Source organism: Argiope bruennichi, chromosome 6 (assembly GCF_947563725.1).
Source record: "Argiope bruennichi chromosome 6, qqArgBrue1.1, whole genome shotgun sequence".
In the NCBI taxonomy this organism is placed as follows: domain Eukaryota; kingdom Metazoa; phylum Arthropoda; class Arachnida; order Araneae; family Araneidae; genus Argiope; species Argiope bruennichi.
The window spans coordinates 105,869,048-105,894,307 of NC_079156.1; the positions used below are offsets into that span (position 1 = coordinate 105,869,048).

The 25,260-nt window shown below is 30.3% G+C and overlaps 1 protein-coding gene across 1 annotated transcript in view; it reads left to right on the plus strand.

The window, feature by feature from the left end:
• LOC129972871 (uncharacterized) overlaps window positions 1–21,460 on the plus strand; it is a 66,239-nt gene extending 44,779 nt beyond the window's left edge. Inside the window, exon 2 of the mRNA XM_056087171.1 lies at window positions 21,317–21,460. Coding sequence (XP_055943146.1) covers window positions 21,317–21,460 — 144 coding nt within the window. The remainder of the gene's footprint in view (window positions 1–21,316) is intronic.
• Window positions 21,461–25,260: the final 3,800 nt, after the last annotated feature.

Genomic DNA, 25,260 nt, shown 5'->3' on the forward strand with positions numbered 1-25,260 from the left:
TTTAATACATTTATTTAATGTGAGTGCTTTTATGGGAACGTCTCACAGAAAAAGTGCTGTAAGAAATGCGTTTTTTTTTCGTTTTTTTATGTAAAAGAATAAGAGTATTTTTTTGACAGTTATATCTTGTACTTCCGTTTCGCGTTATTCTTTAAACATAGTAATGCAATGTATCTTAATGTAAAATGAGGTTTTAAAAATGTATACCAAATTATTTAAGTGTATGTTTTATTGAAATAAATTGGCAAAAGAAATACTCAGTAGGTAAATATAATTGCATTTATTGAGAAATTGTTTCGTTCTTTTACACTACTTTATTTAACGTAATCCTTTTGCATAAGATATTAAATGAGGTTAATTTGTAAAGACGGAGTTTTTTATTTGTTTTTTTTTTCAAGTATTTTGATATATACTGAAATTACGTTCTTTGTGAAAATATAAATCCTAATATTTTTGAATTCTGAAATATTGCATTAATTCTTTTAAATTGAAAATGTGGAATATAGAAGTGGAGTAAAATTTGATATGTATATCAAATTTGAGTGTTTTAAAGGAAATGGATTACTGAAAACAAATGGAATAGAGTTTTTCCTGGCAGTCACTTCTTGTAATTCAATTTTGCTGGAAATATGTATGTAAAGACTTTTTGAATGATTTTATTTTTTTGAAAAAGAAATTCAAAATAGTTATAATTTGAATCTTTGCTTCAAATAAAGTGAAAATACGTCAATGAAACTTAAATGTATTTGTTAAATGTCAAAATCATTTTTAAAAACGGAAGAAGGGTTCTTTTTTATTATTATTATTTATTTTACTGAAAAGAGATATAAAGCAAAATATCTGTTGTTCAGAAGTTTACGATTTTTTAAAAAATATAGCAGATATCTTAAAAATATATTATCTAATTCATTAACTTAAAGAAAACGTTGTATTTCTGTCCAATCTTTAAATATTGGGATTTGAATAAAAAGCACTAATAACAGTAACAGTAATGCTAGGAAACAACTTTAATCTATCCAAGAAATAACTTAAAAATTAATCTTATTCTTAGGCATAAAGTTGATCAGTTATTGCTATTTGATTGGTTCTCAAAACGGAGAATAAGATTTGATGTTACCACGTGAAATTGCAGTTTACTGCTATTTCATTGGTTGGCGAAGCAGAGATTACGGTTTGCTTTTACCACTTGACATTGCAGCTGTATTAGCACAAAATACCGACACAACATTGTTAAAATATCTTCTTGACATTGGATGGCATTCAGAACATCGAATGACATAATATGACTGCCATGCAATATTCTGTGTTAATAGAGAGGTTCTGCCATTTCATTGATTCCCAAACTGGAGATTCAGATTTGTTGTTACCACGGGACATTAAAGTTTTCTGCTATTTCATTGACTCGCAAACTGAGATTGATTAAGATTTGTTGCTACAACGTGGCTTTGCTGTTTACTGCCATTTCATTGGTTTGCAAAATAGAGATTAAGATTTGCTGCTACCACGTGACATTGCTATTTACTGTCATTTGATTGGTTCACAAAGCGGAGATTAATATTTGCTGTTGCCACATGACATTGCAAGTTACTGTCATATCATTGTTTCGCAAACAGAAATTAAGATTAACTATTACCACGTGGCCTTTCTGCTTACGGCTTTCTCTTTGGTTTGTGAAAGGGAAAATTAGGACTAACTGATAATTTAGATTTGCCACTGTTTTTACATTATATATATATATATATATATAAATATATATGCTTACTTGTGTGGCATAAATTGGCAAATTCTACTCATAATGCAAAAATTTACTATGCGTTTCTAGTCTTGAATTCAGTATCACTATATTTCTTTTAAACTGATATATAATTTATTGTTTTGTTTAAAGAGTAAATTTTTTTAAGCATTCATTGAACTTTGGAGGGAAAAAAGACTTCTTGAGTTGCATTTTTATTTCATGCATCGTTTATTAATATAAGTAAAACTATCAAATTTTTCTATTGTTTAACACTAAAAGCACCGATATTTCATCTATTTATCAGATGTGCCATTGCAGAATCGTCATTTGATTAGACATAATCTATTTAGTATTAAAAGTTTTTAACCCGTCGTCCTAGTGCGTCTTCCCCGTGATCTAGGTGTCCTGAGTTCGAGTCCCAGTTTGTGCATGGTTGTTCTATCTGTGAGATGTGTGAATGTTCCCTCCTGTAAAAAGGGGTTGTGCAAGCGAATGAGTGATGCGTGAGTAGCAAAGTCGTACGCATGGCCCTAGTTGGCGATACTAATAAAAAAAGAGGCGCATCCCCACCGGCTTAAATCGTTGCCTTCGTAACAGTGGGCTTGTTCATGGCAAATGTCATAAGAAACAACAACACAGCAAAAGTTTTTAATTATACTCAAAACAACTGGAATTCAGAGAAATTTATTTTGTCCATATCAATTCTGAAATGCCAGTATTAAGTGCAGTTGTAGTTTATCCGTATTAATTTTGTAATTTCTGTCATTTGACACAGTTGCAATTTACCCATATTAACTTGATCGCCAGGCAGGCAGCATCTTCTTACCGATATTTGTTGCAGCTTTTAGTTGTCTACTTTTTCAACTTATGTCTTCAAAACTAACAGCCAGACATTTTCAACAGAAACCATTTCATCTGACATAATATAATAGTAGTTAGATATACCATATTAGTTACCATTTACTTTACACACGTTTTCTAATATACTCAAATTTACTCATAACGTTTAACGTACAAAATTAAGTACATTAAGCAAGTCTCCTCTCACTATCACCGCGAAATAGTCAAACCTCGAGTTTCTTCAGAAAGAAAACTCTGCATAAAGGCAATCGCCTGCAATGCACAGCTATAAATGAAACCTTCGTTGCTCGAAATAGAAGTAACCAGACACATTAGATTCGGCGAAAGCTCTTAAAATTCAAATAATATTTAACAGGCGGAGGGATATTGAGGATTGTTTGTCATTGGTAGGATATATTTTATGGTAATAAAATATGGTAATATTGCACAGGAAAATTCGGAAATATCCTTTGCTGCAGTGCATTGCCCTTATGCGAGATCAATACTGCATGACGGAACAATTTACTACACAGTTCTTGATGTGTGGGGACTTAACAAAAATTTCAAAAAGGATATCTGTTCCTTATTTTATGTATGCAATATTTATTAATGGAATGCGCTTGAATATCTGACAGTGATTGTTCATTGTAATTTTATGTAAACTGTCATCCCTTTATAAATAAAATGAGACAATTTACTTTTATTATTGCATATAAGAGCCAGTAAGTGCAAACAAGAAAGATACTAAGAGGAAATATTGTAATTCCCAAAAAATTTGATCTCGTGATTTTTAAGAATTTCCCTCCTTTAGATTTCACTGAAAAACATATTTTTATAATTATATCAACCAGTTTATCTATCTGATGTTGATAACTCAAAACTGTATGTATCCAGTGTATATATGCAATTTAGAGCAATGTAATTTTGTATTTAATCTTAATAGGAAATGTAAAGATTTTTTACAAAACTTTAGACGAAATCAATCGAAGTAATGAATGTTTGTCTGGCTGCATGAATACATGTGACAAAAATGCAAGAAACCATACAGATTATCTTCTCTCTCGCACACATAACACCGCTAAGGCCAACGCTAAGATTAATTAATCCTTTGGAAGGACAAAAGTTGAAAAAAATCGTCAAACTTCCTACGGGGTTTCCAAGAAGTTACATCCTGATCAACTTCATTTAACCTTTTAAAAATAACAGAAACAAAATAAAAGCAAACAATGACTATCGGGTGAGCTTATAAAAAATAATTTTTACAGATGCAGCCTTTTGATATTCAAAGGCCCTTACTTATGAATAAATTAATTAAATATTACTAATTGAAGAAAAAAGAACTGAAAAATAATAAAAATTGTAGACTGAAAAGCATTGTGTAACACTGAGACGCAGTCTTACAATAGGATTAAAAGCCTTTAACTATCATGGTTTAAACCCCCTTATGGAGAATAAAATCTAAAGACAGTATTTTCAATGAAGATACTATGAGACTATACACTCAATGAAAACTATGGGATGAAATCACTGTAATTAAAGAATAATCTTGGTTATGCAGAAATGAAGGTATTCAAAGTAGTGTACTCTTAGTGTACTAAGAGTAAAGTAGTGTACTCTAAGTGTTTTACAATCACTAAAATCATATTATCTTCCTCCTCATAATCATCCTTTGATATTAAAAATTCTAGATATTTTTAACAAACTGACTTCTCGTGATTTTACTATTTTATTCTGTTAGATACCCTCTCATGTAGGAATTCTGGGCAATCAGGAAGCAGACAGGGCTGCTGAATTGGCAAGTATTCCAGCGATAACATTTATTCCTGTAAGCGACATAAAGAAGCACACTAATAGGCTTCTTTATTCCAAATGACAAGCTCAGTGGGACCTTGAAACTAACAATAAACTACATGCTATTAAACCTCATGTACAACCGTGGTCTTTTTTATTACCGAATCGAAAAGCAAACTCAGTGTTAACCCGTTTACGTATTGGACATACTAGATTCACCCATCTCCACATGTTGCTAGGTGAACAACCCCATCTATGTTGTCAAATGTCTGTCAAACGTATATTGTCAGAATGTCCAAATTTCAATGTCCAGAGTTTGCATTTTTTTTCAAAACATGAACACTCCATTACCTTTCTTACTTGGTAAGGCACCACATACTCAAATTTTTGCATTTTTAAAATCCATAAAATGTTATGCACTTATTTAAACTTGTTTGTTTTGGGGTATTTTTGTACAGTATCCGTTTTTGAGTATTATACATTAATATGATTTTAACCCTAGTTTGGTGCATCATAGTCAAAAACATGGCTCTTGGCGCCAGAAAAATCCACACAAACAAATCCAAATCAAAGTAGGGATTGTTTTGTTGGCATGTTTATTCGCATTTGGTTGTATTCTGAAACACCACGACTTAGATCAGTGCAATTTGGTATGTGGTTTTATGGTAAAATTGTAAAACCGTGCAAGATCTCGGATCATTTCTGTTAAAAGAAAAATGCCCAAATTCCAAAGATGATCATAATCAATTTTCTGCATTAAATTATTATGCACAAACTGAACCAATCTTGTTCATCAATTTCACTCGAAATTTGGAATAGGTGGCTCTGAAGTACTTTGATACTCGAGAGTAAACCCCTTCAGACTTGCATTTCCCTTACCCCAATTAATTTTAGACGGATAAAGTTTAGGATAGGTGAAGAACGATAATATGGTGCTGATTCTATAATTGTATAAAAAGATGAGAAGAGAATATGCTTCCATTCAGATTTTATACATACGTAATTAAATATTTCACATGATTTATATTAGTAAAAGAAAGTACTTGCTAATGTTTTTGTCTGTTTATGTTTGTGTACACGTGTACGTGTCAGTGATGCCCAGACAAATCTATCGCATTTACAGCAATGATAGCTGATACATAGATAGTCATATTATAAACTATAAACCGAAACTTTAAAATTTTATATAGAAAATATTTTATTTAATATTTAGTGTTTAGAATGATTGATCACAAATCTATATTCATACTAATATTTCTAATGATTTCAACGAAGCAAGTTTTTATACTTTTAAAAAGAGCAGTTAATTGCCCCTCTGCAGAAGAATTGTTTTGTATTTCTGACATAATTTTCTGAATTAAAAAAAATTAAGAATGAACTTTTCGCCAACAATTTTAAAGGAATGAAATTAAAATTTCTATATCTGATTTTATTCTTTCCATTATTTATTTAAAATTTCTAAGGTGATTATTCGAACATTTTTCTTTAATTTAAAACAAGAAGGATCAAAAATGCCTTCATTGACTGATTTTTAATGAATTATTTTCCTGATGAATTGAAATATTTTTTTCGCTGATTCAGCCAGTGAAGAAATAAAAATTTCCTCATAAGAAATTTTATTTTTTCATTGATTTGACATGTTGTCAAAGCAAAACGCTAAAAACCAGAAACAATTCCTTTCCCAATTAAAATTTATATATATATATAAAAAGTGCTGTCTAGGCAAACAGAATTGTTAACTGTCGGTTGGCAAAACCTCACAAGTCGAGAATGTTCACTTGTTTAAATTGAGGAAGAGTGTGGGACAAATGAATGTTTATGGATGAATGTTTCTATAAACTGAATTTAACTATGGGCAAAATTTAAATCAAACAAAAGGTCTGTACAAATGTATTCACTTAATAATAATTAAATTACAACTCAACATTGGAGTCAAAATTCATTGGCTCTAACAAATGGTTAGATACATCTTATACTAAGCTTGTATCTCACGTGAAAGGCGATTGATCATTAATAAAGTACCTGTGAGGTGATTCTTCTTCAGCATAATGTCTGTTTCTGAACGCAGTCATTTTTTCACTTCGAAAATGTGAAGTGAAGAAAAGTTTGTCGATTTTGGTGGAAAATAGGGTGGGGATAAGGGGGATGTGATCACTAATAACATATCTATAAATCATGGACTTTCATATAAAATCAAATTTTTTTAATGGGTCCAGTGGTCAGAGTTGATGAACTCTGTCGCAGATTTTTTTTTGTGTGTGTGTTTGTTTGTAGTTCGCTAATATTCATTATATCCCGGTTAGGGATTGCAATACCGGTATACCGGGATACCGAATACTGGTATTTTGAGCTATTTGTACGATTTTGTAATACCGGTATTCACAAGTTTAAATACCGGTTTTTCGGTATTTACTAGAAATTTTTAAAATTGTCTCCACTAAATATTCAGGAATCGCCAACATAGCAAAATAGTATACGTTTTTGCTTTTATATCTCCCTAATGGACGAAATTAATGGCTTAATTGCTTAAATCTAAATGAGCGAAACATGGATTATCCCTGAAAGAAAATATTGTATCTATAACGACTGATGGCGCAACAGTTATGAACAAAGTTAGAAAGTTGATTGGTGCAAATCAGCAATTGTGTTAAGCTGATGGAATTCAATTAGGAGTAATAGATATCAAAAAATAAAGACCAGAAGAATCCAAATACTGTGGATATAGAAACTTCGGATTCCAACTTTGAAGAAAGTAAGAGTGAGAGTGAGTGATATTGACAATGAAAATAATACAATCTCATTGCTGAAGAAGATATTTCTAATGAGGATGAAATATTAACCAATCACGAATTGCTTCCTATAGTTTATAAAGTTCAAAAATTGTTCAGATATTTAAACGTTCCCCTATAAAAAATCACATATTACTAAAATGTATACTAACTGAAAATAAAACAATATATGTTAATATTAGATTGTAAAACACGTTGAAACAGTTTACTTCTAATGATGGAACGATTTTTGAAACTGAGAAATCCAATTCAAAAAGCAATAATCGACTTCAACTCGTAAATTAATTTTTCAGATAGTGAATTCGACTCAATATCCAGAACTGCATCAGCTCTACTTCCAATAAAACTAACTGTTGAGGCATTATGTCAGATAGATTCTAATTTATTAACAGCTAATGCAACAATAAATTTCATGTTGCAGTCACTGAAAGAACAGCACACATCACTATCTGAAGAATTATATATTACATTGAAAAATCACACAGTTGAAAGGCATACCGAAATAGAAAATGTCTTATGGTATTTACTTAATTATAATGATTTTAAAAATGAAAAAGAAGAAAAGAAAATAACCAATTCAAATCTGATTAAGTTTGTAGTAAATTTTCTTAAATGTTTTTACCCACAAACCTATACACATTCAGAAGAATACGGTTCACTTATCGAAGTTTATGATAACATCAATGTCAATAGTGAAAATGAATTGTCTCGAACAAAAATTAGAATTAGCGATAGATAAAAAAAATTTCAAAGAACCAAACTACAATACAGAAATCAGCTATATCAAAAACCACCCAACGAGAAATCTATTTAGTTGAATATTAGGGATATATAGGTAAATACTTGGAAAAAGTATATCGCTCATTCCTAACAGTACCACTAACTAGCGTAGATGCCGAAAGAGCGTTTTTGACAGCTGGTCATTTTTGCACAAAATTACTTTTCAGGCTTAATGATAGTACAATTGATGCATTATGTTTTTTATTATCAAATTTCAAAAAATTTTAATAGTACCACAGACTGAATAGTGATATTTACACTTTTTTTTATGATTTAAATAAATAAGATGTTCCTTTACTTTTTTGCTACTCTTTATATACTGTTATATTTTATAAGTTACAAATTATTTTTTGTAACATTTACACTCTCTAATGAAACTGGCAAATAAAACAAAAAAACACCTGTGTTTTCTTTATTTTTCTAAAATTTCTATTACCGGTATTAAAACCGGTATCCCGGTATTAAGATCTGAAAAATACCGAATACCGGTATTGAAATTTTGGTCCGGTATTGCAATCCCTAATCCCGGTTGCACTATGCCAATACTGGTAGTATCGTAACAAAATTTCTTTAAAAATATTGTCTAAACATATGTTTTAAATATGCGTGTAAACATATATTTAAAAATATTGTGTAAACATATATTTCGATAGATATAATTGAAATATTTATTCCGAAATGAGTAAATTATTTTTTTAATATGGAAGAAATTTTCATTGTTTCTCGTTGTTTCACTATTTATCATTTAAATTTTTATTTTTGTGAATGAATATGAATTGCAGTCTATTAATTTAAAAAAAAATCTAACACAGAATTCCAATTTTCAAAAATAATGCTCCCACTTTCATTTCTTTTCTTTCTTCTTTTTCTGTTCTTTGTTTCATTATTTTTTTATTAAAACAGTTATGAAACTAGTGCTTAATTGTTTGCTCTTAATGGAATATTATAATCCAAGCAATTAATTTAATAACGGATGAACAGTTTTTGAAAGTAAGAAGAAGCGTTTCCACAAATGAATTAGCAACAAATCGTAAAAATTATGCTTCCGTACAATACTACTAAAATTTAGAAGTTTTCTTTTAAGTTTTGAATAATTATTTATACGAACTGTCCTAAACAGAAAATTGTAAAAAAAAATAAAAAATAAAAATTAAAAAGTACTCCTAAACTGTCTAATATTTCTGCATTACTTATTTGTTATAAACAAATATTTTTAAAAAATCTTTTTTTTTTTTCATTTACAGACTTATTTTTAAAACTTATATTCATGCAAAAGACTTATTGGTGAATGCATTATCAATAAGAAGCAAAACGGTTTGGGAAAAAAAAAAAAAAAAAAAAAAAACCCATCAAATATTATAATGGAGGATTTTTTTTTCTATTTAACTTGACTGTAATTTCATGAAATATTTCACGAAAAAGTGATTTCTATATTACTTTTACTTTCTCGTATGCGTAGTATAGAGAATGCATACTCATCAAGAAAAATGATCTCGCGATTGTGATTAATCTCCACTTTTAAACTCCCTGTTTAAAGAACACATTTTTGGAAAAATGCTTCGTCCTTGACAAAGACAACTCAGGAAAGCTTTCAATTAAACGGTTGAAATTTGGTACACGGTCTTTACGACAAATTTTCAGATTTTTGTCAAATGTTGAGTAAAATATGTTCAGAAACCTTTGTGCCATCTGTTGTTGTTGTTTCTTATGACACTTGCCATGGACAAGCCCGCTGTTGCAAAGACAGCGATTTTAAGCCGGTGTGGGAGCGTCTCTTGTTTTAATAGTAGCGCCATCTAGTTCCAAGAGAACGAGTTAGTTACACATACGTCACAACCCTTTTTATGGCGCGGACTTCAATCACAGATCGTAATTTAGACCTGAATCAGAGAACGATCACCCCTGATGCAGTACCCCCAGTGGTATTACGCTCGAGATGGAGGATTTTGTGACCACGAAAGATTTATACGCGCGCAAGCCACCAAGCACGCGGGGAATCTTCGGTCGGCGGTTCGAACTCGCAAGCTGAGGGACGCGAATCCAATGTTCTACTAATCAGGCTATCCGGGCCAGGTTGTACCACCTGGCTGTTTGAATATAAGTTTACATGATAATTACAAACCAAAGAGAGCTTGATATTAAAAATGCAGTGCACGGATTTAACATCCATAGTGTAGATACTTCATCAAGTTTTAAGCTAAATCCGTCAACAGGTTGATTATCTGTCGGTCTGTAGTTTCAGATATATGTAGGCGCGATAATTCAAAAATGCAGTGACTTAAATATATGAAATTTGGTATGGAATTTTGTGACTATAAGAACATAAAATCGAGGAATTAAGTATTTACATATACTATTAATCGCATTATCTCTAGCGGGATTCGAACCCAGGTCTCTTGATCATGAGACCAATGCCATGGAGATTCGACTGTCTTTCTTCAATGTGGCGATATTATTAGCGCATTTCAGGGATTAATTGCTAAATAACTCCCCAAGGACAACACGATAAATTCAAGAATATATTTTAAATTCTTGTCAAAAGTAAATATTTCGCAATTATTGTACGCCGTTGCCATATTAGAAGTTCTCTGGCATGACAAGTTTATTAGAGAATATATGAGAAAGTTTTAAAGGGACCACTCCCTCTGGTTTCTTAACAAGATATAATTTATGAAGAACACTCTCATCCATTTTGGTTTCTATTGTAGTCAGATCTCATAAAATAAAAATCTATGAGCCAGAATTAAAAAACAAAACAAAAAAAAACTTTAATTTAATCATTAATAATATTCTTTTTAAAACTTATTTAACTGCAAACCGCAATATCTGTCCCCCTTCCCAGTTTACTTAACAATATATTTAATATGCATAATTAACTTTCTTTCCGATGAAAACTTCCATGGCAATACCATCCAACAAAATTCCTATAAATATTCAGAAGAAGAATTCGTGCATCCTCATACAGAAATACACCTCCTTCGAATTCACAGCTGTAAATGAAGTCTTCGTTTCTCGAAATAGGACCTCTCAGACACATTAGACTCGGCAAGAGCTTTTCGAATTCAAATAATTCTTACAGGCGAAGAGATATCTGGGATTGTTTGCCGTCAGAAAGATATATTTTCCGATATTAAAATATGGAAATATTGCACCAGGTGATTTGGAAGCCTCATCGGCTACTGTCTACTGTCCATAGGGAAGATCAATACTGCACAGAGGGTACAGTTACTCTGCAATTTTTACTTGGAGGGACTAGTCATAAATTGTATGCACGGTATCTGTTGATGATGTAAAGTTTTCGTATTCATTTTATTCTGTAGAATTTTGTTTAGTAATACTCAGAATGGAGCTGAAGCGTATATATTTATATAAACGGTGAATAGTGTATATGCTTTAGTTCCGGCTTCCTTGAAGAAGATTTCAAAGCATCTGTTCTTGATGGACCTCGACCATGGGATGTTTCAAACTCGTAAATTTTATTTTTATTACATCACTCTTTTACTAACAGATGCATTCAAATTTATTTAAATGAAAATATTATTTGCATAGAACTCAATTTTTTCTTTGAAGCTCATAGTGGACTTTGAGTAAAAATTTGATAGAATTTTTGAAATGTAAATCTACGTAAAGCAACTTAATTATTTAAACCTTTAAATTATTTTCATTATTTCCTACAATGAAATTGATCTGTGCCAATCATATAAAAAAAAAATCTTGTCTTTAAACTGTAAGACAGTAAATGTTGTACTACATTATTATATTACATTACATTATTATTATATTACAATATTATATTATATTACATTATTATTAAGAAAACAACCGAGTGTTTAGTTTAGATATATTAATGTTCCGTTTTGGAGCAAGTCTAAGACTATTTTGGAACGGATCTCGTAATTTTGAACCGCGATCAGATGATGAGGACGACACCTGAGGTAGCACCCCCTCTCTTAACTTTCATACAACACCGAAGACAGATCATCTGGAAGACATCTGTCTCCGACTGATTTAACATGCTCCAACTCCGCTTACATGACTGATAGTCAATGGAATCGGTCCTCGTTTTCGGAACGCCCAGGTCCCGAACACGAAGTCTTACGACCGGGATACGGCGCCTACATTTGAATGTGGACTAGTTATGGACTCGTTTATTTATTTTAAACCATAGTCAGATGACGAAAGCGATTAATTTGGCAATCACTCCCAACATTTGGAACATACCTATGGAATAAAATATTAAGAGAAATGAGGAAGAATTAATTTTAAGAGTGGGAGATTTTATGTCTTATGTTATTGCCTTTTTTTATTTGGTTACTGCTTTGTAATGGACAATTCAAATCTATGAGAATCATATTTTCATAGTACCTCTAGAATAAAATCTTCATCTTCTGTAGACAAATTTATTATTATATGTGATTTAAAACCGAATAGTGATCACTATGAATACTAATTCCAAATGTTTATTAAAAAACAAAAATTAACTGTCTAATTAAAAACGAAATATATACTATTTAACAAGTTTATCAAAATATTTGTAGTAATGATCAAACTTTTTAAATTGCCTTTTTCTTTTTTTTCAAAAATGTAAATTACTTTCCTTATTATTAAGGAAGTTTTCAAACAATATTATAAGTTTTAAATTTCATTTTGTTAATAACAAAGGATTTATGCTTAAAAAGTAAATTTGATATAAATTGAAGAAGAGAGTAGTCTCCCTCAAATTGTCTCGCACGCTCTCTAATAATGGTATTATCCTGGAGATTGCCTTGCACGCATTGAGCTGTGAAATACCAAACTTTGGTGTGAATTTAGGATTTTTATTGAACCTATCGTGTGTTCCTTGGCGAGTTTCTCGTCGATTAAAACCTAACAAACGGTTAATATCATCAGAAAATCGAATTTTTGCTTTATATGTATTTTTGCCTACTTTATTGACACCAAAATTTGACACAGATTTATAACTGTAGTCACAAAATCACATGCCAAATTTGGAGTATTTAAGTCATTGAATTTTTGAGTTATCACAAAAACATTTTTCTGAAACTACAGACCGACAGACAGTCAACCTCTTGTTGGATTTGGCTAAAAATTTAATAGATTGCTACACTACACATGTTAAGTATGTGTATTGAATTTTACCATCAATCTCTCTTCGTTTGGAAATTATGGTGCTAACGTATATACAAAGAGCAGGACAAACAGACTTATTATGAACGGAATTAGCATAAAATTTGATGGAAATATATAAATTTGGTGTAAAGATGGCTTACCAAATTTCATCTGTCTACCTCAAAGCGTTTTTGAGTTATTTTTCTTACAGACAGACAGATAGGCAAATGGACGGACATATTTCAAAAATATGATTTTCGAACTCAGAGAGGTCTAATAGTGGGGAGTAGGGATTGCAATACCGGGATACCGAATACCGGTATTTTGAGCCATTTTACAATTTCGTTATACCGCTATTCACAAGTTTAAATACCGGTTTTTCGGTATTTACTAGAAATATTTTAAATTGTCTCCACAGGGATCGCCAACATAGCAAAATAGTATACGTTTTTGTTTTTATGTCTCCCCAACTGGCGAAATGAATTAGCTAATTAATGACTTAATTAATTGCTTAAATCTAAATTAGCGAAACATGGATTATCCCAGAAAGAAGATATTGTATCTATAACGACTCATGGAGCAACAGTTATGAAAAAATTTCTAAAGTTGATTGATGCAAATCAGCAATTGTGCTTTGCTCATGGATTTCAATTAAGAGTAAATACCAAATACCAAATATATCAAAAAAATAAAGAATAGAAGAATCCAAATATTGTGGATATAGAAACTTCGGATTCCGACATTGAAGAGAGTAAGAGTGAGAGTGATATTGACAATGAAGATAATGACAATGTAATTGTGGAAGAAGATATTGCTAATGAGGATGAAATATTAACCCATCAAGAATTGTTTCCTATAATTTATAAAGTTCGAAAAATTGTTAAGATATTTAAACTTTCCCCTACAAAAAATTTCATATTAAAAATATATATACTAACTGAAAATAAAACAGAATATATGTCAATAATATATTCTAAGACACGTTGGAACAGTTTACTCCTAATGATGGAACGGTTTTTGAAATTTAGAAATCCAATCCAAAGAGCAATAATCAACTTAAACCTGCAAATTAATTTTTTCAGACAGTGAATTCGTCTTAATATCCAGAACTATACCAGTTCTACTTCCAATAAAACTGACTATAGAGGCATTATGTCGGAGAGATTTTAATTTATTAACAGTTAATGCAACAATAAATTTCATGTTGCAATCATGAAAGAACAGCACAAATCACTATCTGAAGAACGTAGACGTAGATGCCGAAAGAGCGTTTATGACAGCTGGTAATTTTTACACAAAATTACTTTTCAGCTTTAATGACAGTACAACTGATGCATTATGTTTTTTAAGATCATATTTCAAAAATTTGTATTAGTACCACAGACTGAATAGTGGTATTTACAATTTTTTTTTTTTTGTGATTTAAATAAATAAGTTGTTTCTTTACTTTTTTGTGATTCTTTATATACTGTTATAATTTATAAGTTCCATATTATTTTTTGTGATATTACACTCTTTTATAAAACTGGCAAATAAAACAAAGAAACACCTTGTTTTCTTTCTTTTCTAAAATTTCTAATACCGGTATTAAGATCTATAAAATACCGAATACCGGTATTGAAATTTTGGTCCGGTATTGCAATCCCTAGTGGGGAGATTCGTCAAAATCTTAAGTTTGAATATTTTGACGATTATAACACTTCACAGTACTACGTATACGAGAAAGCATAACGATCAACTATTTTAAAATACAGTTGCAAAACTATTCGTTGGAATTATGTGTGATAAAAATACATATAATATAAAAACTAATAATTTTTAAAATAACAACAAAAAAAACAATTGGGAAATATATGGCCATTTATTGATGACGTCGTGTCCGCGTTACCACGGAAAGGGGGTGTAGTAGCTTCTGAAGGTAAATACTCCTGAGCACCCGAGGGCAGAAATCTGACTTCTAGCTCATATGAATATGAAACTCACATATTGCTTGCACAACCCCTTTTTTACAAGGGGACACATTTACACACCTCACAAATACCACACAGATGAAGAACAACCATGCCCGAACCGGGTTTCGAACCCAGGACGCCCAGATCACAGGGAAGATGCGCTACCCCTATGCAAGGACGCCGGCGTGGCCATTTATTGAATTTGTTTTTTATCATTTGTGTTCTTACATAAAAGGGAAGAATGTTTTATTGAATTTAAAAATCTTTTCATATTGTCCAGAGAAAAATAATTACATATTTTAAAGATAAAATAAGTGTTGTGTTGAGATAAAGTGTAAGCAATGTAAAAATTGCGGGTTTTGAGTACAATTTTTATAGTATTTCCTTGTGATACAATTATAATTTCTTTGACGGGATACAGTTATAAATTATGAAACACATTTTCGTTGTTTGCAGAATCTTTTTATTTTTATATTTAATTTTTCTTATATTTAAAAAAAAAAATTACATTGAGGTTATCATTCTTGATTTCTGAAAAAAGATTTTAAAACAATTTTTCTCTATCTGTTATATTTGCTTTTTGGAATGTAATTCTAAGCTTTTTTATGAAATTTTGGTTAGCAAGAAAGAAATGTAAATGCTTCATGCGATAATTGTACGAATCCGAGAATTCGAATAATTCTTCAATGAAATTTTGAAACATAATGTTCAAAAAGCTCATTACACTAAAAAAATGCGTTTTGAAAACATGGTTCTGAAATCATTTTATTCCCGGATTTTATAAATGAGTTTAGTGAAGATTTAAAGAAATGCTATCACAAACTCAGAAAATAATAAGTTTTCAAGCATTTTTATGAATACTACCTTTTTCCTGGTTGCTTAAGAGACATTCTAAATGAATTTAGATGAGGTTTATATATATATATATATATATATATATATATAACCTACTCTTAAAATTTCTTAACTTATTAAATAAACGTTTTTGGATTGAAAAAATTAATTCTGACAGCAATTATTTAATCATAATTAAAATTATCGTTTGATATTAAAGTTGTATTATTTTATTACGAAATAGTTTTCATCAATAAACAGTTAATACTTTTCTTTTCTTCAAAAATAAATATTTTTTATTTTATTACTTAATAAAGCTAAAAAAGTCATGACAATTGCATATCCAACGATGGCACAACTAGAGTCATTAATAATACAATAAATACTGTAATAATTTCAGAAAGAATTCTAAATATATGTATATCTTCTAATTGATCTTTAATTTTAGAAGAAGATCTATGCCATTCAAAGTAATGTTGGGATGTCATTAATTTTCAGAATTTCAATTGCAAATAAAATACAGTTATTTGTTATTTTAAAAACAGTTATTTGAATCTTAAAAAAATGTTCGCCATTTAGCGTTAAAAGAGTATTCACTGTTTTTCTGTTAATTGTATGGCCGAACTTTACTTTAGATATAAGATTCCACACATTATATTTTCTTACAGCTCAATTAAATTGCTTTAAAGTTAGATGAAATATTGATAAGATATTCAGGTTTTAAAAATGAGATACATTTACTGCTGATAAATAGATAGAGGAAATTTGAAAACTTCAGAAGAATTTAAATAAACTTTTAATAAAATCTTTATATCAATCACTACTGATTACTTCTAGTTTCACAAGTAGCGCAAAATTAAAATTATACGCCTTTGTAAGCATATTTTAATCTGTATGATAAATAAAGCAAATTCTCTGTTTCTTTTATCCATTCTTAAAACCGGATGTTTCTAATAATCATTAGATTAAACTGTATTATAATACAATCAACGGAATGATAATTAAATAGAAACGAAGAAAGAAAATTTAAATAAAAGCGATACTCGAAATTCCAACTTCAACAGTATTATATAAATTATGTGAAGTATTATAATACAATCAACGGAATGGTAATTGAATAGAAACGAAGAAAGAATCTTTTAACAAAGGAGAAATCCGGAATTCCAACTTCAAGAAAACGCATACTTCCACATTTAAATAATAGAACCATTATTTAAACCAACACTATTTCCCATAATTAATCACTCCAGAAACAATGAAATGTTAAACATACTTCACTTAATTCAGTTAGAATTCCACCCGATTCGAACCAAGATTGGCACGCCAGTCACAATTGCAGAGCCCTATTTCCATATTTTATCCAGTATACCTCCCCTGGTGGCCTGACACTCTGCACCTAATGACGGAACTCCAAGTGGCTATATCTTAAACACATCATTCCAGCATCCAAAGCTCCAAACGATCACCGCATTTCATTCTCATTTGCATCAACATCCCAACGTGATATGATGGCGCCGTTTAAGCTCCGTTTACCCCTGAATATTGATAGTCTCGGTGGCAACAGTTCGAGTCGTTTTGGGCGGAAGGTAATTCTGCGGTGGCAGCACGGTTGTTAATTTTAATTTAAGGAATCGGAATTAATTTAGTTAGAGACACTCGAGATAGTTTGGACGAAATCGAGAGGAAGGCGGAATTTGTTTCCGATTTCCGGGAAAATTTTCGGAATCGTATAAACGAAATAAAGATTCAAGACCAGGTGTTCAGCAAAGTTTCTGTTACAAGTGTATGTTAAGAGGTGTTTAAAATTTATCTATTTTATCTATAACCTGATGAGAAGTTGAAATTTGAAATAATATTTTTTAAAAATCGATTCTGGCAGCGAAATTAGATATTGGACAACCTTATCTCAGAATCTCAATGGAAGTTAAAATCTTTCCTGCCTTTTAATGCCTTAACCACTGTTAAATAATAATTATATGATAACCAAAAACCGCTCAAGCAATCATGATAAAATTAACTACTTTCTGTTTTAATTTCTTTAAATTTTTTCTTGATTATTGTTATTTATAAATTTGAGCAAGAAAAAAGAATTTTAAAAGTTCCAACAGAACACTATATAAAACTGCCAAAGCAAATGAATTTTATTTAAAAAAACGTGATATTCTTCCTTGATTATTGTTATTAATAAATAAGAGCAAGAATAAATTCATAAAGAATTTTAAAAGTTCCAACAGGAAAATATATAAAACAATGGCAAAGAGTTCTGAATTTCTGTTAGATCTTGTATATCAAAGTTTTACCAAAGGAAATGAACTATATTGAAAATAAGTGATATCCTTCCTTGATTATTGTTATTAATAAATAAGGCAACAATAAATTCATAAAGAATCTTAAAAGTTCCAACAGGACAATATTGTTACGATTCTGTAATATTGCTTTCCACCACGAATGGTTCAATCACTGGGAAGGCCGTTTTTACGATGAGCTCTGTTGAGTGCTGATAGGGTGCCGCGTCAGTGATCTCAGAGCTTGGCGATAAACTTGTCGACCATTTGGCAACTTGGCAATGAATTTTCGACTTTGGCTACGAAATAGATATTACTGGAATCTTCTAGAATTTTAGGACTGATCCAATAGGAATCGAGACATGCATGATGGTCCCAGAACCTTCTCTGCCGGCCTCCGTGAACTATAAAAGGCCAGCAGTCTCAAGCTGAAGTGGTATTCGTGTATTGAATCGTAGAAAGTGTCAAAGGCGGTATAGTTGGATCAGTCCAGCGAAGCGCAAACGTTGTGTGGAGTTCAGGCGATTGCTGAATTGTTTGCTGTTAAACACGAGTCCTGGTGTTTATTGTAGAAGCAGCAACGAGTCATGCGTGAAGTAGCCAGTCGTGTAGTAGTGAGTCGGCAGTTGGATACAGCTAAAGAGAGAAGAAGTGGAGAATTGCAGGAGTTTGAAGAAATCTTAGAGAGTAGCTACGAAGATTCCCTCCTCCTGCTGAATTCTGTTTGGCCTCTTTGTGTGCTGTGGTTGTTATTACTTCCGATTACTACTTATGGGTTTGTTGTAGTCTGATACTGCGCGTTGCCTGTGTTTGTCTCGGCTGTGCATTTGCTGCCTATGTATTCATAACCTTCGTGTTTTGTAAAAGTTATCGTTGTTTGCTATTGAAGCCTGTTAGCTGTGTGTTTCTTCATCGACCAACAAATAGGAATGAACCTCGGAATTTCCATAACAATATATATATATATATATATATATATATATATATATATATATATATATATATATATATATATATATATATATATATATGACAATGGAAAACAGGCCTGAATTTCTTTTAGATCTTCCATATCGAATCAGTACCATAGGAAATAAACTACACTGAAAAGATTTTATGTTAAATTCAAATTTAATAACATATTCAGTGTTTAGAATATACAATAGAAATTTGAAATGGAAATTTAGAAATTAATGGTACAACAAATCCAACACATCTTATATTTCCACTTAAATATTTTGAAGAAGAATGAAGATATCTTAGATTAAACGTATCACTAGCAATTCCATTTGTTTTAAATGCACTTCTTTTTCTAAGTTATTATAACTTCATGGTCTTCGTTATCAATAGTATAAAATTCTATAACTTTCAACAAAATATTAATATTTTAGCTTTTTACAGTTGCAATAAATTATACCAGCTATGATCTTGAATTAGTGTTGTTGTCAAATCTGACGTTGTTATGTAGAAAAAATGGATTTAATTTTCATTCTTTCTAACTTCACGGTCATTCTTTATCAACAGTTTAAAAATCAATAACTTTCAACAAAGCATCATTATTTTTTGTTTTTTACATTTGAGATAAATTGCGCCAGATATGATCTAGATCTAATGTTGGTGTCAAATGGGAGATTATTACAAAGAAGAAATGGATTTAATTTTCATTTTAACTAATCCAATAACTTCTTAGATTTTCTTAATCCCATGATTGTTCGCTATCAATAGTTTAAAATACAATAATGATCTACAAATTATCAATATATATAAATTTTTCCATTTTTACATTTGCGATAAAATGTACGAGATATGATCTTTAACTATTATTGTTATCAAATGTAACATTGTTACAGAGAGGAAATTGATTTATTTTTTATTATTACTAATCAAATAATTTCTCCGACTTTCTTAAATTTATGGCCGTTTGTGGTTAATAGTTTAAAAGTGAATAACTTTCAATAAAATATCAAATACTTTGTTTTTTACATTTTCAATAAATTGCACCAGATAAGATCTTGAACTAGTGTTGTTGTCAAATACACGACATTGTTATAAAGAAGAAACAAATTTACTTTTCAAAGTCACTATTCCAATAATTTCTAGACTTTCTTAACTTGTCGAACTGATCTTGAAGCAGTGTCGTTGTCAAATGTGACATTGTTCCAAAGAATAAATGGATTTATTTTTCATTATTACTAATCCAATAATTTCTTAGACTTTCTTAACTTGTCGAACTGATTTTGAAGTAGTGTCGTTGTCAAATGTGACATTGTTCCAAAGAATAAATGGATTTATTTTTCATTATTACTAATCCAATAATTTCTTAGACTTTCTTAACTTGTTGAACTAATCTTGAATTAGTGTTGTTTTCAAATGTAACATTGCTCCAAACAATAAATGGATTTATTTTTCATTATTACCTATCCAATAATTTCTTAGACTTTCTTAACTTGTCGAACTGATCTTGAAGTAGTGTCGTTGTCAAATGTGACATTGTTCCAAAGAATAAATGGATTTATTTTTCATTATTACTAATCCAATAATTTCTTAGACTTTCTTAACTTGTCGAACTGATTTTGAAGTAGTGTCGTTGTCAAATGTGACATTGTTCCAAAGAATAAATGGATTTATTTTTCATTATTACTAATCCAATAATTTCTTAGACTTTCTTAACTTGTTGAACTAATCTTGAATTAGTGTTGTTTTCAAATGTAACATTGCTCCAAACAATAAATGGATTTATTTTTCATTATTACCTATCCAATAATTTCTTAGACTTTCTTAACTTGTCGAACTGATCTTGAAGTAGTGTCGTTATCAAATGTGACATTGTTCCAAAGAATAAATGGATTTATTTTTCATTATTACTAATCCAATAATTTCTTAGACTTTCTTAACTTCATGGTCATTTGCTATCAATAGTTTAAAATCCAATAGTTTTCAACCAAATAACAATATTTTTACTTTTTTACAATTGCGATAAATTGCACCAGATATGATCTTGAAGCAGTGTTGTCGACAAATGTGACATTCTGACAAACAAGAAATGTATTTTTCATTATTACTAATCCAATAATTACTTAGAGAATTAATTCAGTTAATATTTTATTAAACATTTATCATTTTCAATAATTATCTGGTTTTAATTTAAGCTATTCGGATATTTATCAGGACAAATATTCATAGAAAAATCTCTCTTTGCAGGTGCACGAGATGAACAGTGCCTACTTGGAGAACAACACGCATTTAACAGTTCACATAGAGTGGCTGGAATCTGTTCTGCTCTTCAGCGCCCTCTACCACAAGTACGACGACGTCTGCAGAATACATGGACATCAGATGAAGTAAGCCCGACGCGTTTTTATATTAAATTGGGTTATTGATGTCTTATTGCCATGGAAGTATATTTTGTGCCTAACTGTCTCAGATACCCCGACTTGGAATCAATTTAAAAATATAATCTTTTTTAAGTTTAAATTAACTGTGAAGCTCCTGCAATTGCTACAAAACATTGTGCAGAGTGAGGCAGAGATTTAGAATACTTTTGAAAAAAGCTTGTAATTTTTGTAAGAAATGTAAATATTGGAAGAAAAACATTCGTAATTATCCAACATTTTAATGATATTCATGAACGTATATTAAATGAAGTAGTCCATTTAATATCCTCCCACGAATAGAGATGTAAACATTGGGAGAAAAGCATTCGTAATTATCCAACATTTTAATGATATTCATGAACGTATATTAAATGAAGTAGTCCATTTAATATCCTCCCACGAATAGAGATGTAAACATTGGGAGAAAAGCATTCGTAATTATCCAACATTTTAATGATATTCATGAACGTATATTAAATGAAGTAGTCCATTTAATATCCTCCCACGAATAGAGATGTAAACATTGGGAGAAAAGCATTCGTAATTATCCAACATTTTAATGATATTCATGAACGTATATTAAATGAAGTAGTCCATTTAATATCCTCCCACGAATAGAGATGTAAACATTGGAAGAAAAGCATTCGTAATTATCCAACATTTTAATGATATTCATGAACGTATATTAAATGAAGTAGTCCATTTAATATCCTCCCACGAATAGAGATGTAAACATTGGGAGAAAAGCATTCGTAATTATCCAACATTTTAATGATATTCATGAACGTATATTAAATGAAGTAGTCCATTTAATATCCTCCCACGAATAGAGATGTAAACATTGGGAGAAAAGCATTCGTAATTATCCAACATTTTAATGATATTCATGAACGTATATTAAATGAAGTAGTCCATTTAATATCCTCCCACGAATAGAGATGTAAACATTGGGAGAAAAGCATTCGTAATTATCCAACATTTTAATGATATTCATGAGCTGATATTTTAATGATATTCATGAACGTATATTAAATGAAGTAGTCCATTTAATATCCTTCCACGAATAGAGATGTAAACATTGGAAGAAAAGCATTCGTAATTATCCAATATTTTAATGATATTAATGAGCTGATATTTTAATGATATTCATGAACGTATATTAAATGAAGTAGACCATTTAATATCCTCCCACGAATAGAGATGTAAACATTGGGAGAAAAGCATTCGTAATTATCCAACATTTTAATGATATTCATGAGCTGATATTTTAATGATATTCATGAACGTATATTAAATGAAGTAGTCCATTTAATATCCTTCCACGAATAGAGATGTAAACATTGGAAGAAAAGCATTCGTAATTATCCAATATTTTAATGATATTAATGAGCTGATATTTTAATGATATTCATGAACGTATATTAAATGAAGTAGTCCATTTAATATCCTCCCACGAATAGAGATGTAAACATTGGGAGAAAAGCATTCGTAATTATCCAACATTTTAATGATATTCATGAGCTGATATTTTAATGATATTCATGAACGTATATTAAATGAAGTAGTCCATTTAATATCCTCCCACGAATAGAGATGTAAACATTGGGAGAAAAGCATTCGTAATTATCCAACATTTTAATGATATTCATGAGCTGATATTTTAATGATATTCATGAACGTATATTAAATGAAGTAGTCCATTTAATATCCTCCCACGAATAGAGATGTAAACATTGGGAGAAAAGCATTCGTAATTATCCAACATTTTAATGATATTCATGAACGTATATTAAATGAAGTAGTCCATTTAATATCCTCCCACGAATAGAGATGTAAACATTGGGAGAAAAGCATTCGTAATTATCCAACATTTTAATGATATTCATGAACGTATATTAAATGAAGTAGTCCATTTAATATCCTCCCACGAATAGAGATGTAAACATTGGGAGAAAAGCATTCGTAATTATCCAACATTTTAATGATATTCATGAACGTATATTAAATGAAGTAGTCCATTTAATATCCTCCCACGAATAGAGATGTAAACATTGGGAGAAAAGCATTCGTAATTATCCAACATTTTAATGATATTCATGAGCTGATATTTTAATGATATTCATGAACGTATATTAAATGAAGTAGTCCATTTAATATCCTTCCACGAATAGAGATGTAAACATTGGAAGAAAAGCATTCGTAATTATCCAATATTTTAATGATATTAATGAGCTGATATTTTAATGATATTCATGAACGTATATTAAATGAAGTAGACCATTTAATATCCTTCCACGAATAGAGATGTAAACATTGGAAGCAAAGCATTCGTTATTATCCAATATTTTAATGATATTAATGAGCTGATATTTTAATGATATTCATGAACGTATATTAAATGAAGTAGACCATTTAATATCCTTCCACGAATAGAGATGTAAACATTGGAAGAAAAGCATTCGTTATTATCCAATATTTTAATGATATTAATGAGCTGATATTTTAATGATATTCATGAACGTATATTAAATGAAGTAGTACATTTAATATCCTTCCACGAATAGAGATGTAAACATTGGAAGAAAAGCATTCGTAATTATCCAACATTTTAATGATATTAATGAGCTGATATTAAATGAAGTAGTCCATTTAATATCCTCCCACGAATAAACATTTGGGGAAAAGCATTTGTAATTATCCAACATTTTAATGATATTAATGAGCTGATATTAAATGAAGTAGTCCATTTAATATCCTCCCACGAATAAACATTGGGAGAAAAGCATTCGTAATTATCCCACATTTTAATGATATTAATGAACGTATATTAAATGAAGTAGTCCATTTAATATCCTCCCACGAATAGAGATGTAAACATTTGGGGAAAAGCATTCGTAATTATCCCACATTTTAATGATATGAATGAGCTGATATTAAATGAAGTAGTCCATTTAATATCCTCCCACGAATAAACATTGGGAGAAAAGCATTCGTAATTATCCCACATTTTAATGATATTAATGAACGTATATTAAATGAAGTAGTCCATTTAATATCCTCCCTCGAATAGAGATGTAAACATTCGAAGAAAAACATTCGTGTTCACCCAATATTTTAATGCCATTATATATTCAATATTTTAATGGAGTACTATGTTATGTTTGCTTCTTTATAAATTATTGCCACAAAAGTCGCTGTTACAGTCATATATATACCATATGAAATAATTTTAAAAATCTAATTTTTTTTTTTTAATTTATGTCTCCTTTGTAACTCCTACACATGCACAAATGGGATACTGAAGAATCGAATACTTTCGGAGAAGTATCTAATCTTTGTAATAATTATAAACATTGCATGAAAAGCAATCGGGATTACACAGCATTTAATATTCGTCAGCGGACTTAGACGAAGTAACTCATCTCAGCATTATGTTAGGTTTATTTCCTTACAGATTATTACTACCAAAAATGCATTTACAGCCAGATACACTCCATGGTATCATCTTAAAAACTTTATGTTTCGAAATGTGTTTATTATGGCGTTCTTACCAATGGCATAAATCACTGTATAATGCAATGCAGATTTTTAGATCGGATTTGAAAATCTTTTATTTTGGGAATAAATCAGTATTGATAGAAAAATACCTGATATTCTAATCCGGTCATTCAAGTTTTTCCGTGTGCCTTCCAGCGGGTCGGAATCGTCAGTTTGTGATTCTTATTACGTTTGTAAGGCTTGTTGGAACACAAGAAGTTTATACCTAGAGAG